Here is a 16772-nt window from a genome sequence, read left to right on the forward strand (position 1 = left end):
TTCGTAGCCCTCCGCTGGACTCTCTCCAGTAGTTCCTTATCTTTCTTTAACTGGGGAGCCCAGAACTGGACACAGTACTCCAGATGTGGCCTCACCAGGGCAGAGTAGAGGGGGAGGATGATCTTCCTCGACCTGCTGGCCATGGTCTTTTTAGTGCACCCCAGGATAGCTTTGGCCTTCTTGGCCACAAGGGCACATTGCTGGCTCAGTGTTTGGGTTTTTTGACAGCAGAAGTTGGTGGGTTAGTACACGGTCAGTGCTAACACCTCCTCCGTGCGAGCAACCTGCAGGCCTGACTGTCAGCTTCCCACAGGGGCTGTGATGTCCACTTATGGTGCTTGAGGTGCAGGAGACAGACACAGTTTGAAGCCAGTCTGGGTAATGTTCAGCACAGCAGGGAGGAAACCAGGTTGCATCTCTCTAATGGTGCTGCTTTGTGCCCTCAAGCAAACCCTGGGCTTTTAGGTTTCGGATTTTTTTGAGAAATAAATACAATAGACGTCACTTAGTTGTAAGTAATTAGATAGTAATCAGTTTTTAATCTTTGAGCCTATTTCTTATTATTTTGCTACACTAATTGCATAACTCCCAGCAGTGAATATGTTTTTACTCAGCTGAAGCCTTAAACGTTTTATTTCCTCCTTTTGGTAAATATTTAGAGATCCCATTGATAATTCCTGCCTCTGAGCCTTAGAGCTGGAATCAGCACATTCATCACACATAACAAAGAATTTTAATTCTTGCTTTGAGGGAAGACGTGGCTAAATCTTAATCACAAGTGAAACATTTACACGGAAATAAACACTTCCAGGAAAATCCTACGTGACTACATCAGCCACATGCACTGTAACGAGCAGGGTGCTGCCAAGTTGTGGCACACAGACGGCCACAGAAGCACAAGGGACACGCTGAGCCTGTCCCTGAGGTTCCAAAGCAGCCACCCAGAAGCTGGTCAAGCTCAACCCTGATGCTGGCCGGGCTCTTTGCTTCTCTGTGGAGACTGGTCCAGAGCAACAGTCCCGTGGTTATTAGGAATCTTCTAGTCTCCAGCCTAAATGTCCACGTGCCTTTTATCTTGTTGCTACGTCTTCTCAGGCTTAGAAATATTCAGAGTTAGGAAATAGAAATTCTCAGTCAGAGGTGAGCCTTCCTCTCTCTTTCTCCCACCTGCTGGGGGAGATGTTATGTCCCTCTCTCACTGCACCTCTTGTCTCCACATATTGGTGAGACATGGAAGTGGGTTTTTAAGTAAAAGTGCATGGTCTAGTATGTGATAAAATACAGAGTAAGGGCAATGCTGAAAAAACCCCCTGTCCTGCTTCTTGAATATGAATGAGGAAGATATATACATGAGAGGGACAGCATGGCAGACTTCGGTATTTACACTCTCTCTAAACAATAATGACATATCAATAGCAACGTATTTTCATATGTAATATGGATACCATCATTGACATTAATTCATGGCAATTATTAAGGTTTGAATTGAAATAATAATTTAAAACTGAGTTTTTAACTGTGAACGTGAATGTGAATTTGTTTAGGAAGAAAAGTTTAATACAAGTGAAGCTAACATGGCACTCTGCAAATTGACGGGATCTCAGCAGAAGCCACTCTGGAAATCTAAACAGCTTCATTCTTAATGTCAGACCATTTATGGCATTATGACTGTGGAAAGTGGATTTAACATAGGATTTCTTTTACGTGTGTTAGGCCGCTTTTGGTGGTGCAAATTTGCCTTATTTAGGTCGGTTAAAAGAGACAATAAAAATCAGGGCATTCATTTTAAATAGAGCTGGTATATTTTTAAGAATGAAACAGTTTTATTTAAAAAAAAAAAAAAAATCAAATTTTTTTCCGCAGAGGTAATGCAAGGTCTTTGCTTATTTCCCCGGCCAGCTGCGGGCCGGAGGGGAGAGGGAAGCGCTGGGCCGGGGGAGGGAGGCCCGGCTGCCCGGCAGCCGCTGCCGTGGGGGCCTGAGAAGCTCCCGGCACGACCGACAGAGCCCGGCGGCGGCGGCGGGGGCGGCGGCGGGGGCGGCGGCGGGGGTGGTGGCGGCCTCCCCCGGGGCCGCGGGGGCGCGCCCCGGCCGCCCCTCTCCGTGGTGCTGAAGCGGTTCCCGCGGGCGCGGACTGTGCGCCGAGGGCCCGCCCCTGCCGCCCCTGCCGCCGCCGCCGCCGCCGCCGCCGCTGCGGCTCCTGCGCCGCCCCCGCCCCGCGGCCGCGCAGCGCCGGGCGGGCCCTGGCGGGGGGGAGCCATGGCGGAGCGCGGGGTCTGAGGCGGCGCCGGAGCGGCATGGAGGCGGATTTCGCCGCCTTCGGGAGCCCGCTGTGCGGCGAGGTCAAGCGCTTCTGCCGGCGGGTGCGGGAGACCTACCGGGAGATCAAGGAGGACCTCACTCCCTACAGGGATGACCGTTACTACCGGTACGGGCGCGGGCGCGGCTCTCCCCCAGGGCCCCGAGGCCCTGCCCGCCCGCCTTCCTCCGGGGTGGCACCCTCGGCGCTCGGTCGGGGCTCTGCGGGGGGACCAGGCCGTCTTCACGGGGCGAGCGGGGGGGTTGGGCGGGGACCGGGGCCGGGCTCCATGCCATTACCCCCGCCGCGCACCCGGCGTCCCCGCAGACCCGGGCGGGCGGGCAGCGGCGGGTGGGGCGGTCTGCTCTGCCCGGGGCGGGGGTGGGGACGTGGTCCGGCAGCGCCTCTGGGCAGGAGGGCCAACACTCCTGCTTCTGCCCTCACGTATTAATATCTTTATGTAGGCGATAAAGGCAATTTCCATTCGCATTCCTCTGTGCTAGGCGTCTTCCACTGTGATGGCAAGCAGGAGGAACCTGGGATAAAGCAGCCGTGAAACAGTCCTGAAATAGCGCAAAAGTGTCTAGGAAATCAGAGTGGCTGGCAAAGGTTGAGGTCAAAAGGGACAAATGTACTGAGCAGACTACACCCGCGTTTCTTCTGTCCCTGGCCCCGTCTTCTCCTTCCATGAATGGCCAGTGATGGCTGGAGAGTGTGAATGTGCTGAGATTACACAAGGCTAGGAGGGACTTCAAACGTGTTGGAGGACTGGGTTATAAATTAAAAGAATTTCTGGATCAGAGAAAGGGTCTGAAATAGTAGAATGAAAATCAGGAGAAACAAATGCCAGGACCTCCACAGAGAAGGAACGCTGTTCAGCCACACAAACACAGGTTGGGGAATGAACAGTTATATAACATTTTTGTAAAAAAAGGGTATGGGAATTATAATGCTTCATAAAATAACTTCTTTCAACAGTGACATTGTCTTATACGTGTGACAAAGATAAAAGTCATTTGGGGTGTAAATGGGAGCACAGTTTGCAAGACGACATATAATTTAGTCACCACTCCAGGCCTTAGCTGGAGCTGTGTCCAGTTCTGGGCACCACACTTCAAGGGCCTGCCAGTGGAAGAGAGCCTAAGGACAGAGATATAGACAGTCAAAGGGCTAGAAAATACAGCTGTGAGGAAAAACTGGAGTTGCTCACCCAAAAGAAACATCCAAGTTGGGGGAATAGGAGGTTCTGTAAAGAGAAACTTGGTGCTCATTTGGGCAAAATACTACAGAATAACTTAAATTGTAGCAAGAAAAGTTCACATAAGACATTAAGAAAAACCTTCTGAGTGGGAGGGATGGTCAAACAGTATAGAAAGGGTTATCCAGGAAGACTTTAGTGTCTCCATTGTTGGAGGTTTTTAAAAACTTTTGACAAACGCATACCAAGAAAGACGTAGATCTGGCAGATATACTCCTGAGACAGAAGGAAAGATTAAGTACCTTGTGAGGTCTCTTCTAGCTCTATTTTACTATGAATCTGAGCATAAGTAATTGTCTTCGTGCACAGTGCCCCAGTTCTTCTGCTTAGATCACTTGACTTCAGTGCACTGTGTCGGTTTTCCCCAATGAAGGGGTATGTGGTCCATTAGAATCATAGAATCATAGAATTGCTGAGGTTGGAAGGGACCTTTAAGATCATCGAGTCCAACCTTTAACCTACCCTGACAAAAGCCACTTCTAAACCATGTCCCTAAGTGCCCCATCTACCCTTTTTTTAAACACTTCCAGGGATGGTGAATCCACCACCTCCCTGGGCAGCCTATTCCAATGTTTAATAACCCTTTCAGTGAAAAAATGTTTCCTAATATCCAATCTAAACCTCCCCTGACGTAACTTGAACCCGTTTCCTCTTGTCCTATCACTTGTCACCAGGGAGAAGAGGTCAGCCCCCATCTCTCTACAACCTCCTTTCAGGTAGTTGTAGAGGGTGATAAGGTCTCCCCTCAGCCTCCTCTTCTCCAGGCTAAACAACCCCAGCTCCCTCAGTCGTTCTTCATAAGGTTGAATTTGTCTTGTTGTTCACAATAGCAAAAACTACGGAGAGCCATGGAGTTTGGAAACACTGCCTGACAGCTTGGCAGAATTTAACATAGCCACCATCCTGCCTGTCAAAACAGCAGCTCCTTGTACCTGAGCACGGTGTGAGAAGCCATGGGAGGTGATAAGGAGTGATGGAAATGTACCTGTGTGCATCTGGCAGCACAGTAACGAATATTGGCACTAGAGTGGAGAAAGGAGGGGGAGATAAGCTCTGGAGTAACAAATGAGAGGTCCTGGGGGAGGCATTTATTCAGCTTTGTTCCCAGAAGAAACCCAAGCTCTCCAAGGTAAATTGTCATTAACTCATTTTCATGACTAAAAGTGTGTATGGAAGGACTTTCTGTATTGAAAAGAGAAGACGCTTCTCCACTGAATCAAATGAGCTTGTAGAGTTAGTGCTAGATTGCCCTTTCTTCAGTGAGAGTATCCCCATGAGGTATCAGCCTCAGGTCGTGAATGAAATGGAGTAACATTGGGCTCTTGGCAAGGAAATAATATTTCGTGACTTAGAAATCATGCTAGTACTTCTCTGCATTTGCACGGTCTTAACCTAAATGACCTAGCGTTAAATAAGTTTACTGTTACTGTCACTGCATACCTGCTGTTCTGGTGAGTGTTTCCCTTTAGCATTACTGATGGATGTAGCAATGGAACCTGCTTTTTAGGTTCCTGGTAAGGAGGAGGGTTTCTTAATGTTACCATGCATTCTTCTTACAGCCAACTCTCACTTATAGGAAGGAGAATTAGATACTTCATCTTCTTCTCTCTCTCTATATATATATTTTATACAATATGTTTGGTCAGGTTATAAATGAGCATGCCCAGGGATGTAATGGAGAGCCTTACTGCTCTGATGGCAGAGGGAATTTTGGAAATTTGACCAAGGAAATGCAGCGTGGCTTGTGTTTACCTCAAACCATGAGGTTCTTTAAAGTAATCACCTTCATCAGAGCAAATAATATCTTATACCAGACTAACAAAATGAAGAGATGATAAAAGCATGTTTTTTCCCTCTCATGCACTGCATTCACAAATGTGTAGCTGTCAGCTACTGCCAGCCTTAACTCTCCTGTCCCGACGGCTGAGCAAAGTCATTTGGCCATCAACTGGTGGTTTCCATTGCCTTTTTGGAAATAGAGTGGTCTAGTCCATTAAGTGATAGAGGGAGGGAGGGCATGAGCTTGCAAGTAATCAATATTTGCTAGAAAAAAGATTTATTTGGCTGCTAAAGTCTCACTCATGATTTCTATAAGGACATCCTTCTCTGAGTGTCAACAGGAAAACTCAAAGCTGGAAAGCTTTGGAGCAGATACAGAAATGGAAAAACACCAAGCAGTCCCCTTTGTGACTGGCAGGCAAATAGCTTTTGTTGTCTCAGGAGTGCCATTTGTATGCTGTGCTGGTGTGTGCTCATTCTCAGTGACAGGGGATTCGGTGGGAGGGCATGACCTAGCTCAGAGACGGCTGGTGAAGCTGTTATCCCAAGTAAGTGTGCTCTTGCTGCACAAATGGCTGAGTCATTTCTGATCCTGTCCGAGTTTAGTGACATCTTTTGGTAATGGTTTCCTTTAAAGCACAGTGATCATGAACATGTGGTTCAGCAGCTGTCTGTGAGCAGCCTGTTCTTTAAGCAGGGTTGACAACTAAAGGTGGCAGGCTCCTCAGCCATCTCAAGCTACGCCATCCTTGCTCTACAGAGCTCCAGGGCACTCAGCCACACTATACAGATGAAGGGGCGTCAATGTTGGTGAGTTTGTTCTGCCCAATATCCCAGAATAGTCTCTAAATTGTGCCTCCTGGTGTATTTCCCCACAAGCAAGTGCTAGTTTGCGCAGCCATCTGGGAGGGATGGAGAGAGCAGGGTTAGCCATGGCTCAGCACGCTGATTAACACCATCTGTCTGGGTTAATAGTTCCCTTAGGCAGACATGGCACTTCATGGTATGCTTGCAAAAGAGACTGTGTATTTACAGACTAATGGGCGTGATGGTAGACAACCTCATTGGTAACCCCAATACAAGATTGGTCTGGACTTGGTACACCTAAGATTAGTCTGTGCTACACCAGGAGGTGCTTGGTGCAGCAGATGAGCCGAGAGAAGGCAGAAGAAGGGAAAAGTGTTATGCTCTCCCATCCGTCCAGAGGACTGCCACAAAGCATATCAGCCCTCGACTTATTACAGCAGCTTCAGGTTTGTTCTAATTTATACTTCTGAAAAATTGCTCCAAACAAGCCACTTCAATGAACAGTTTGTTCTCTGGTGTCTCTCCCTCCCACTCCAGTATGTTCCTTCCGCCACTCGCATGCCTCCTGGTCGGGATGGCAGGGCAGGGATTGCTGATGGAGGGCTGGCAGCCGACGGCTCCCTCCCCTGCACTCGGCAATTTTAGGTAGACTATTGGTACAAAGACAGCTTAGTACCAATGGTACTAAACCACCTACATTTTTATCTCTTCCACATGTCATCAGATATGTGAAGCTCACCAGAAGACACCAGGCCTCACAATCAGCTCACTGTTATTTCAGTGGGAGTTTCATAACTCTACCCCCTAGCCAACGTCGAAGAGTTCACCATGCTGAAAATATTTTGATAGGAAAGCAAGCAATTAAAGTGCCTGCCGGGCAGAGAGGAGAGAGCAGGAGGGTGGCCAAATTGTGGTCTGACATCAGAGTTGCATAAATACAAGTAACAACTTGGTATTCTTGAAAAATCAGTTTCTGAGTTAATAAACATATCTCATTGCACAATTAGCTTGTACAGGAAAGCAGGGTGCTGATACTGAATTTAGTAATAATACCCAGAGATTAAGATAAATGACCTACAATCTGCCCTGCTTTAAATAAGGCACTCCTAAACTCCTATCATGCAATAATATGACATTTTGTACATCAAAAAGAAAAGACTACATATACGACATTGTGAAATGTATTATTTACCTTGCAGCTTTAGTTAGTGCTTGATGTTGCTTATACAGGTAACAAAAGAGGTAATTATAGATGATACTGATATTCTTAATTCCTCAGCTTCTCCTGTTAGTGCTTCCAGTTCATTAAAACACAGCTAATCTTCGAAACATGTGGGAAAAGTTCATTCACAGTGGTTCTCCTCCTTTGGCAAAAAGACCAGAGAGCAGCACATCATTTGACTCAGCAATAAAGACACACTGTTCCTTTTTCCTTAGAGAAGCTCTAGTGCCTGCGTGTGTCAGAGAAGAAACTTGAAGTTTGGCAGAGAGGGCTGTTGCGATAAGGCTACAATTCTCACCTTCTTAAAATCTCTCCCAAGTGCTCAAGGTACAAGTCTGTGAGAAGCCAAGGGGTCAGCAGGACCTTGCTGGAGAACTGCAGTCAAAGTCCCTGAAGGTTCATGCTGCTTTCCAGACCCAGGGCAGGACCTTCGGTTACTTCCTCAAGCCACAGATGGAACCTCTCTCTTGTTCTTCCAGGGCTCACTGCTGGGTCCTGACAACTGGGAGAAGAACCCGAATGACCCCAGTGTGACGTACACAGCTAGGGCTAGAAGGCTTGAAACATCAGAAGGAGGAGACTGGCACTATAGCTTCATGATTGCTTTAAGCTGCCATAAGCCGGCATAAGCAGCTGGAAGAAGCCATCCTAACTCTCTTTTCCGTGGTCACACATTTCTGCTCTCTTCTGCCCACAAATATTGCTGTAGCTGCACAGTGACTGAGCAACCTGTCCAGCAGAACACTGTTTTTTTTCTGAGTGACCTTTAAATCAGGTAATTTCCATTACTTGACTGGCCACTCTACTGCGCAAACATTTGTGCTGGCAAAAATCAAAGGGCTACAGAGAGGCTGGATTTCACCTTTTGTCACTAAAGCTGTAGGTATCAGCCATGAAAGTATAAACTGGTCATGAAGGTACAGCCTAAGTGTTAGGGTGGTTAGTGTAAGTAGAGTCCTGGCTGAGCTACCATTCAGCTTACTTATTCATAGATCAGCCTGCCTCTTCTTGCAAGCCGCATTCACCATACACTGTCTGGTTTCTACAATAGATGAGGCAGACCGCAGCTTCTTGCACTATTTCACCCCCGAGCAGGTCGGACAAGGCACGGAGTGAGGCACCTTCTTGTAAGGAGACAAGTAGAGTGAGGCTCTTGAGTGACTCTGTGTTTGTGGAGGGAGAGGGGTTTCACAGTGCCTCAGTTCCTCTGGGTGTTTAGTTTGAAAGCTCAGTACCATTATTTTCACAAAACTTACAGGGTGCAACGTCAATGTGCTCACGACCCTTTGAAAGTTGGTAGATGGCAAAGAGAAATGCGGACCCCTGGCTAATTAAAGTGAGCTGGATGTCAACCTCTGCCACCCATGCTCTTCTCCAAGTGACTTTTGGCAAGTCTCAGTCTGTCTGTGCTTCAGTTTCCTATCTGATCAATGAGAAGCCTGTATTTTTGTTTTGAGGAGAATAAATTCATTCATGTTAGTGAGACACCTGAGTGCCAGAGGGATTGGAGCAGTCATCCAAATAGCTCAGATGTGCGCACGGAAACGGCAGCAGTCGTAACTCTGCAACTGCGCTTCCCAGAGTACTGGAAATCGTCACAGATGCTGTAAGCATCATTCCATCGTTTTCTGGCCAGAGGGAACTTGTTGGAGAAGCCTGAAGCGTGCTGAAAGCTACACGCTGCATGTCATAGTCACGTGTGACCTAATGACTTCAAATTGTGGCTTGGCAGTGCCATCCTGTTCTGAGCAGATACAGTTTGTTAGGTTATCCCGATTACTCAAAGCTTTATTTTCTGCCCTAGGGTTGTGATTCTTTTTGACTTAAAATTTATAAGTGCCTTTCCTTCATCACTTGCTATTATGTATTTCTCAAGACAGCCTTTTTGTGAGACTACTAAAGGAACATCATGCTGTAAATCACAGATCTAACTGATGGGATAAATACCAGTATCAATGACTGAATTAATTCCTAGCATGTTTCTTTTGGGTTTAGTGGTGTTACACAAGAAACATACTGGGTCCCGCTGGTCACCAGTAATGACGTGAATTACCCGCAGGGCAACTGAATGAAACGAACAATATTATTAATGTTGAGAGTACCTTTAAATTAAAGTCACTCCAATAAAACCATCTAAGTAAGCTTTTAATGGAAGCATTTTATTGTTGAAGAGATAATTTTTAAATTTTATGCTGACTGATATATCTAAATATTTCTGGGGTCATCCTGAGATGGCTCTACCTTATGTATTTGATGAATACCAGAGCTGGGAAGTTACTCTGAATTTTATCCTGGCTTAGACACCAAGTATCCCCAGGTGTTTAAGTAACTGCAGTACTGGCTTTTTAGAAACAAATATTAGAGCTGTCAAAAATTAATGAAAAATATAACTTGGCAAAATCCTTAAATTTGCCTAATTCTCACAATCTGTACCCAATGGATCGGTTGACAATCACTGTTGCCCAGTCTCAGGTTACTTAATAGGAGAGCAGAACAAAATCCACCTTTATCTCAACACTGGTGCAAGAATAAAATAGCGTTAGGTGCGATCTGGGGATTTTTTTATTAAGCGGCGTGTTCAAAGTAGCGGCTTCGGGATTAAATTTAGGATTTAAGTTCCAGCTGACTTGTGAGCTGACTGAATCCTCCGTGAACGTGACGCACCAGCCCGGTCTCTCGAGTACCACGGACCCGCCCGCAGGTGACGGCGGCGGCGGCGGCGTTTTCACCCCGCTGGATCCCGACACCGACACCGCCACCGCCGCCGCCGCCCGGGAGCGAGCCGCGCAGCGCCGGCCCGTGTCCCCTCCGGCTCGCCGTAGCGCCGCCGCCCCCTGCCAGCGGACTCGCCCTTCGGCCCCGCGGCGGCGGCGGTGGCGGCGTGGCGAGGGTTGCCGTGACGTCTCCCGAGTCGCGTGGCGGACGGGTGACGCACGCGGAAGCCGCCGGCAGGCACCGCTGGCGGTTGTGCCACGGAGGCGGCGGCGGCCCGGAGAGGGCGGGCGGCGGCGGTGGTGCCGCCACTGCGCATGCGGCGCCGGGATGGAGCCGTGAGTGGTGGTGGGCGGGGAGGAGCCGGGCGGGGGGTCGCTGGTCGTGTGCTGGGAGGGGAGACCCTCGCGCGTGCTGGCGGCTCGCGGGGCTGCCCTCGCGCTCAGGCGTTGGCGGCGGGAGCCGGCCTGAGGGGAGGCAGGTCTCGGGGGGGGCGCCCACCGACCCGGCGCTGCCGGGAGCGGGACAGGGAGGTGATTGTTCGCTTGGGGCGGGAGCCGGGGGCGTCCTTGTTTGCCTGGGGCCGGGGCCGTGAGGAGGAATGCCGTCCTCTGGCCGGGTGCGGTACTTCGAGCTTTTTCCCTTGTTAAGACCAGACTCTTGTCATTGGATTTTTATACGCGTTAATTCTCGTTAAGGAAGTAAGATCACCGAGGATTAAATTAGTGTTATGTGGCTACGGTTCGTCGGTCAGAAACCTGACGGTAACTACCCACTTCTTCAGAGAAACGCTGAGGTTTCCCCTCTTACGTGGTGAATAACCCGCCCCTTATCTCCTCTCTCAGATTGGGTCTGTTAAGGAAAAACTTGTTTTGCCGGATATGTGTCCGCATGGACAGAGCCATAGTCGTGGCTAATTATTCAGACTTCAGTGAATACCACAAACAAGACACTTAAAAACCCCCAACCTCTCCCTGTGCACTTCAGCTATTCAGCATAGTCATAGTTATCTGACAGTTGTCATGTAACAGTACTATGTAGTACTGCTAATGTTAATTGTATGCATCTTTTTGTGTAGTCATGTGCTGCCTCATTAGTTATTAACCATGGTGGAATACATCTGCAAGAAGAAATTCAAGGTCTTCTGAGGGACACCAAAGCAAGTAATGTCTTTAAACCGTGAAAAAGTGCAGTATGTACAGATAGACCCAGTACTATGAATGTAGGTAGCATATACAATCATTTAAATCAAAGTGGGTTTGATGGTTTTATTTGGCAGTGAGCCTAAAATAGAAAAGAGCAGTTGGAGGCAGAGATGTTGAGGCTAGTATGTCAGAAAAACTACTGTGCATAAAAGTGAGTTATTTCTGATTTTAATATCAACTCTGTGCTACCTACTGCTTAATCCCACTTTTGTCACAGCCTTCCCATCTGTAAAGTGAGTGTCTTAAGTGAAAACTGTTGTATAAAAGGCTCTGGTTTATTATAGTCTTTACTCTAGTAAAGGCTGTGTTGTGCAGGCATGAGAAGTGATTTCAAGGTGAGGAATAGCCTGAGAAATATTTTGTTTAACCATTTGAGCCAAAACTTTACTCAAAGAGCAAGATTTAACCTACCTTTGCATCTCACATATGAATGGCTGCTGAAAGATTGCAGTCGTTGTGGCTGAGCATTTCCATAATTCACTCCATCACAAATTGCATTAACGCAATTTAGATTTTACTGACTACCAAGTATAGTATTTCTCTGTCTGTATATCAGTGCTTTCTGCTCCTTTGCAGTTAGTTTCAGAGATATCCAATTTAATTATAAAATATTTGGTTTCTCTCTGAGTTAGGATAAAATGCAGTACAGGTGGTAAAAGCTGCCTGAGAAGTCTGCAGACAGTTGTATGGCTGCTCTCAAGCTTCAGACTGCCTTGGATGGGCTGATTAAAGCATCTTCCACTGGTAAAGCAAAGCACAGTTTTTTACTTGTTTGAACTGGTGCTTCCAGAGGAACCCTTTTTGCTTTTTCCATAAATGCCTTTCAGACATTTCATTCTTTATTAGGCCTTTCCGATGTAAGAAAGAAGCTGTTGGGGGGGGATCATCAACTTGCACTTATGTATATTCATAAATTTTATATAATCTCTTTCCAAAAGGCAGATGTTAAACAGTGAACATACGGGAGGATCATTTATCTGCTTTGTATGTCAGCTGGTGATATGTTGAAATGAGACATTTAAACCACACAAGGAAATTCAGTTATTGCAGTGAGGGCTAATGAAGAATACATCATCTGACAGGAATGCTCTAAATTGTTGTTTGCTGTCATGATAAATGTAGTTAAGATTTGGCCGAGTTCTTACATTTGCTCTTCCCAAAAGTGTCCATGTTGCCTTAATGACCTATTAAGTAGCATATAGAGTCAGTGGCTTAAATGAGACTTCAGGAGTACCAGTATGAAAGAAGGAGGTAAAAGACACCCTGTGTCCCTTCTCTCTTTGTTAAATGCCAGCCTGACTATTCTTAGGTAGGTGTATACCTACCCATTTTGACTACTAGGTGTTACACCACCTGGAGAGGAATTGGAATAAAGAATGAGCCAATGTCTGGAACATGTTTCTTTGAAAGCTTGCAAGTGCATCTGTGCTGTGGCTTGTGAGTAAACCAAGGTGATAATTGCTAATAGCTGTAAAGCTGTGAGTGTTGGCTGCGTGAATTCTTGTGACTTTCCTCTGAGGACTGTGGAAATGAAGCTGCTTTTCATGTTCACGTTATGCGCTTTGAAACATCTACAGAAACTTGGAAAATAGGAAGCTTGTGCAAAGAAACCAGAATATGCATGGTATGTCAGAAGTATCCTGCATCAGACTTGTAGCTGTTAAGCGGATGCCCCAACGTAAGCTGTTAAGAACAGCACGAGCATATGTGATACTTTCCTGCATATATATGATACTGTTCCAGTCTTCAGCTATTCTCAAACCATGGACTTTCCAATCCTGGTTTCTGTATATTGAGTGGTCCTCACTGGGTGAGCACTCATGGTGCTTCCATGGAGCATTTAGTATCCACTTGAACCCCTATAGTTAATTTAGGCATATCAACATTTTATGTACCATTTTTCTGCATCAAGGATTTTCTTGTTAAGATTAGTATTATGGTATCTCAAGATAATATCCCATACGTGGTGTTCTTAGGCAGTCAAGGAATACCAGGTGATCTGTGGAACTGAAGGAGCCCTTGGAACAGATAGGAAAATGCACCTTTTTTATTTAGTTATATAGTTATTTTAGTACTAGTACAGATGTAATAGCTTTAAAGTGGTTTAAGTGCATGAAGGCTGAAGCGTTAAGACATTGATTTAAGGAAAACACTGTAGTTATATCCCTACAAAAGTTGTGCAGACAAATTCCGGTTTGAATTGCAGCTATTAATTGCCATTTTTCAAAGTCAACTTAAAATTGCCCAGAGAGGTGGTGGAAGTCCTGTCCCTGGAGACGTTCAAGGCCGGGCTTGATGAGGCTCTGAGCAATCTGATCTAGTTAAAGATGTCCCTGCTTACTGCAGGGGGTTGGACTAGATGACCTTTAAAAGGTCCCTTCCAACCCAACACATTCTGTGGTTCTATGAAAATCATTTCTCTGTGAGAATTCTGTGTCGTGATCTCTGTGACAGAGATCTGATCTGTTCCCGCTTATGATTGCGGTAATTTAATGCATGATTTACCTTTTTTTGCCTGTACAATCAGCAATTCTGACTTCTCAGACCAGTGCAGGCTTTTTCCCCAGGATAAGGGTGTGTGGCAGGAGAAGTTACGCTGTGTTTGCAGGTACTATGCCTGGGGTCCCATACAGCCAGTTTGTGCAAACTTGTGACATTTACAGTTACTTGCTTGCAATTCTCATTATTTCTGTGGGATTTTCTTCCCTTCCCCACCTCCTTTGTGACTTAAATTAAGATTTGGATCTTTCAAACTTTACAGTAAAGGAATAATGTAATTATTTTTGTAGTGCCTCGTTTGGAAAGAACGCAGTGATTCTTAAATAAAATAGAAGTTATTATAAAATCCTTTTACTAGTTTAAAGTGAATTGTTTGCCTTGCTTTCAAGGGCTGACAGTTATACAGGCCTGCCCCCGGAATTCAGGCTGACCTTATGGAAAGGATTCCGCTACCTTTTCTGCAGTTATTCATTGATGTGGTGAACCAGTAAGAGCACCATTCAGCTGATGAAAAGAAGTTTTATTCCAAGCTGAAAGGGAGTGCTGTCATTAAAGTCTTAATGCTTTCATTTCTTTCCATGATGGTGCTCTTACAAATTTATCAGAAAACAACACATCTCCCTCCCCACCCCTTTACACCCTAGCCCCCCCGCCAATACTTCAGCTTTCCCATATAAACTTTACAGCTTTCTATGATCACACCTGCTGGAATAGCAGTAGAAAATCAACTATATGTTGGCTCAGTTCTGGCATAACTCAAACCAGTATGTTGGCTGTATTTTGAAACATGGTGGATTTGTCCTTTTTTGAACTATTCATTTAACAAAAAGGAAGATAGAGGGATATGTTACATAAGATTAATTCTGTGATCATATTTCCCTTAAGCTAACGAAACTGAAAGTTACCTATTTCCAAGAGAATGCAATTGGTCATTTCAGTGCTTTTTCCCCCCCTCTATTTTGTGTTTAACCTAATGATAACCACCAACCAGTTGTGGAAGAGATGTCATTGCTTTTATGTGTATTTGTGTTTAAGTGTCTAATAATAAACTTAAGTTCAGATTTCTATTTCCCAAGCTTTAGTGGAGCTCCGACAAGAATGCAGAGCCTGAGCATGCACATCTAGCATATCTGGAGTTCTGCCTTACTCCTTGTTAGGGGTGATCCTGCAGGGAGGAAGTGTATATATGGAGTGTAGAAAACTCATCAAGATCTTGTGTGGGTAACCGAGATGTTAGTGACGTCAGTCCCTTTAGGTTAAGCTGTCATTGCAGGAGATGTGGTGTCTTGGTTGTTTAAATTATTAACATATGAACTAAAAAAATGTAACTTTTTCTCCCTCTGATAAATGTTTTCCTCGTGCTCAAGTCTTAGGGCAGTAGAAAACCCTAGCATAGAAAGAATGGGCAAAATGAATACATTCTGGGGTGCGGGTGTGTGTGTGCATACATATGTCTAATAATTCCTATCAGTTATCATTGCCCTCTAAAGTAGCATTAATTTATTTTTTTTTTCCCTTAGTGTTACATGTTACCTTGGATTTTGGTTTAATTTTCTTTGTGGAGGAATTAATGGGATCTGTTTTTCCCCCCTTTAGAAATATGACCGACAGCTAATAATTCTGTGCTTTCTTTTGCTTCCTGTAGGCTGGCACCGATGCGATTATATACACTGTCCAAACGGCATTTTGTTCTGGTCTTTGTAGTATTCTTTGTTTGTTTTGGTTTGACAGTCTTCATAGGAATAGCAGGTAAGGATGCTGTCTTTTAAAAAGATAACAGTTCTTGTATGCTTTGTCTAAACCTGTTGGTATTTGCAGATGTATTTAAATGCTAATGAGCTTATTGCCCCTGAGATGTCTGAGGAAGCATTACTTTTGACAGGGAGGGAGAAGTGTTTCTTCCACCTCATTTTTTCATGGGAGGACTACCTACACAGATTTGGTATTTGCAATTGCTTTGCAGGGAAGAGTCAGTAAAGTAAAACAAAACCAGCTTCATTGTAGCATAATTTTTTAGCTGACTGCTACATTAATTTTCTTCTTTGTATTTCAGTCTGTAAAATGGGGGTGCTAATGATTTCCTGTGGGGAAGTTGATAACTATTTGTAAAGCCTTCTTAATGTTTGGGTGATAAACATCACAGAAATATAAAATATTTAGTAATATAAAAATACGAACTTCTGTTGTTGAACATATATGAGCTTAGGTCTCTGGTTTCAAAGACCTTTGTGGGAATCATGACGTGGTCTGGGAGACTAAGCACTTAGTGCCTGGATAGTTACCCTGGAGATCAGAGATCTGTGGAAGTCTGGTTGACAAAGATGCAGATTGTCGTTAGACAGATGGAAAGCGTGGGAGCTTTTCCTGCCAGAGTATTTCCTGCCAGAGAGCTTTTCCAGGTCTAAAACGTACTTGAAAAAGAAGTCAGCATGGTATCACTGCAGTGTTAATAAGCTAATACTCTGCTGTCAGGATAACTTTGTCAACATAGAATTTAAGTGACAGAGAGGGAGAGGGGAAGGGAGGGTTTTGTGCTCATTAAGCAACCCGCCCCTCATGTAAGAATTATTAAAAGGAGGTTACCATGTCCCCCCACTTTACTGCTTATTTCCATGTCACCCAGGGTGTTCTCCTGTGCCACTCTGGCACCTTTTGACCTGTCTGTAGGGTTGTCTCTACCTTTGCCCTGTCCTTCAGTTCCTTTCGAATGAGGTGGGTTGCCCAGGCCTGAGACCCTGGGACTCATCCACTCCTGCCTGCCTTGGAAAGAAGGGGGGGTTAATTGGAGGCAGCTGTTTGGGCTTTTTGTGCCCATCCATGCCTTGTAGGCAGTACATTCTTCATAATAGCATTAAATAATAAAATTTGTCTGTGAAATGAAACCTTTTTTCCTGCTGTTTGATTTATTGTATCATCCTAAAGTCCAAACAGATTTCAGTTCGTGAAGGTTAACCACTGATATTCCTGTGACTTGCCTAAGGATGCTGGAGGC

At 45.4% G+C, this 16772-nt stretch overlaps 1 protein-coding gene across 4 annotated transcripts in view; it reads left to right on the forward strand.

The window, feature by feature from the left end:
• Positions 1–2203: 2203 nt before the first annotated feature.
• The window catches only part of TMEM181 (transmembrane protein 181), a 36301-nt gene continuing 21732 nt past the window's right edge, over positions 2204–16772 (forward strand). The window contains exons 1-3 of one of the 4 annotated variants that reach the window (XM_063329412.1): positions 10210–10414; positions 11914–12025; positions 15426–15529. In XM_063329412.1, coding sequence (XP_063185482.1) covers positions 15436–15529 — 94 coding nt within the window. In that variant the 5' untranslated portion in view covers positions 10210–10414; positions 11914–12025; positions 15426–15435. Of the gene's footprint in view, positions 2428–10209; positions 10415–11913; positions 12026–15425; positions 15530–16772 lie in introns of those variants that run through there. The other 3 variants (XM_063329410.1, XM_063329411.1, XM_063329413.1) reach the window with 3 other exon arrangements.

This window comes from Chroicocephalus ridibundus, chromosome 3, assembly GCF_963924245.1.
Source record: "Chroicocephalus ridibundus chromosome 3, bChrRid1.1, whole genome shotgun sequence".
Lineage (NCBI taxonomy): Eukaryota > Metazoa > Chordata > Aves > Charadriiformes > Laridae > Chroicocephalus > Chroicocephalus ridibundus.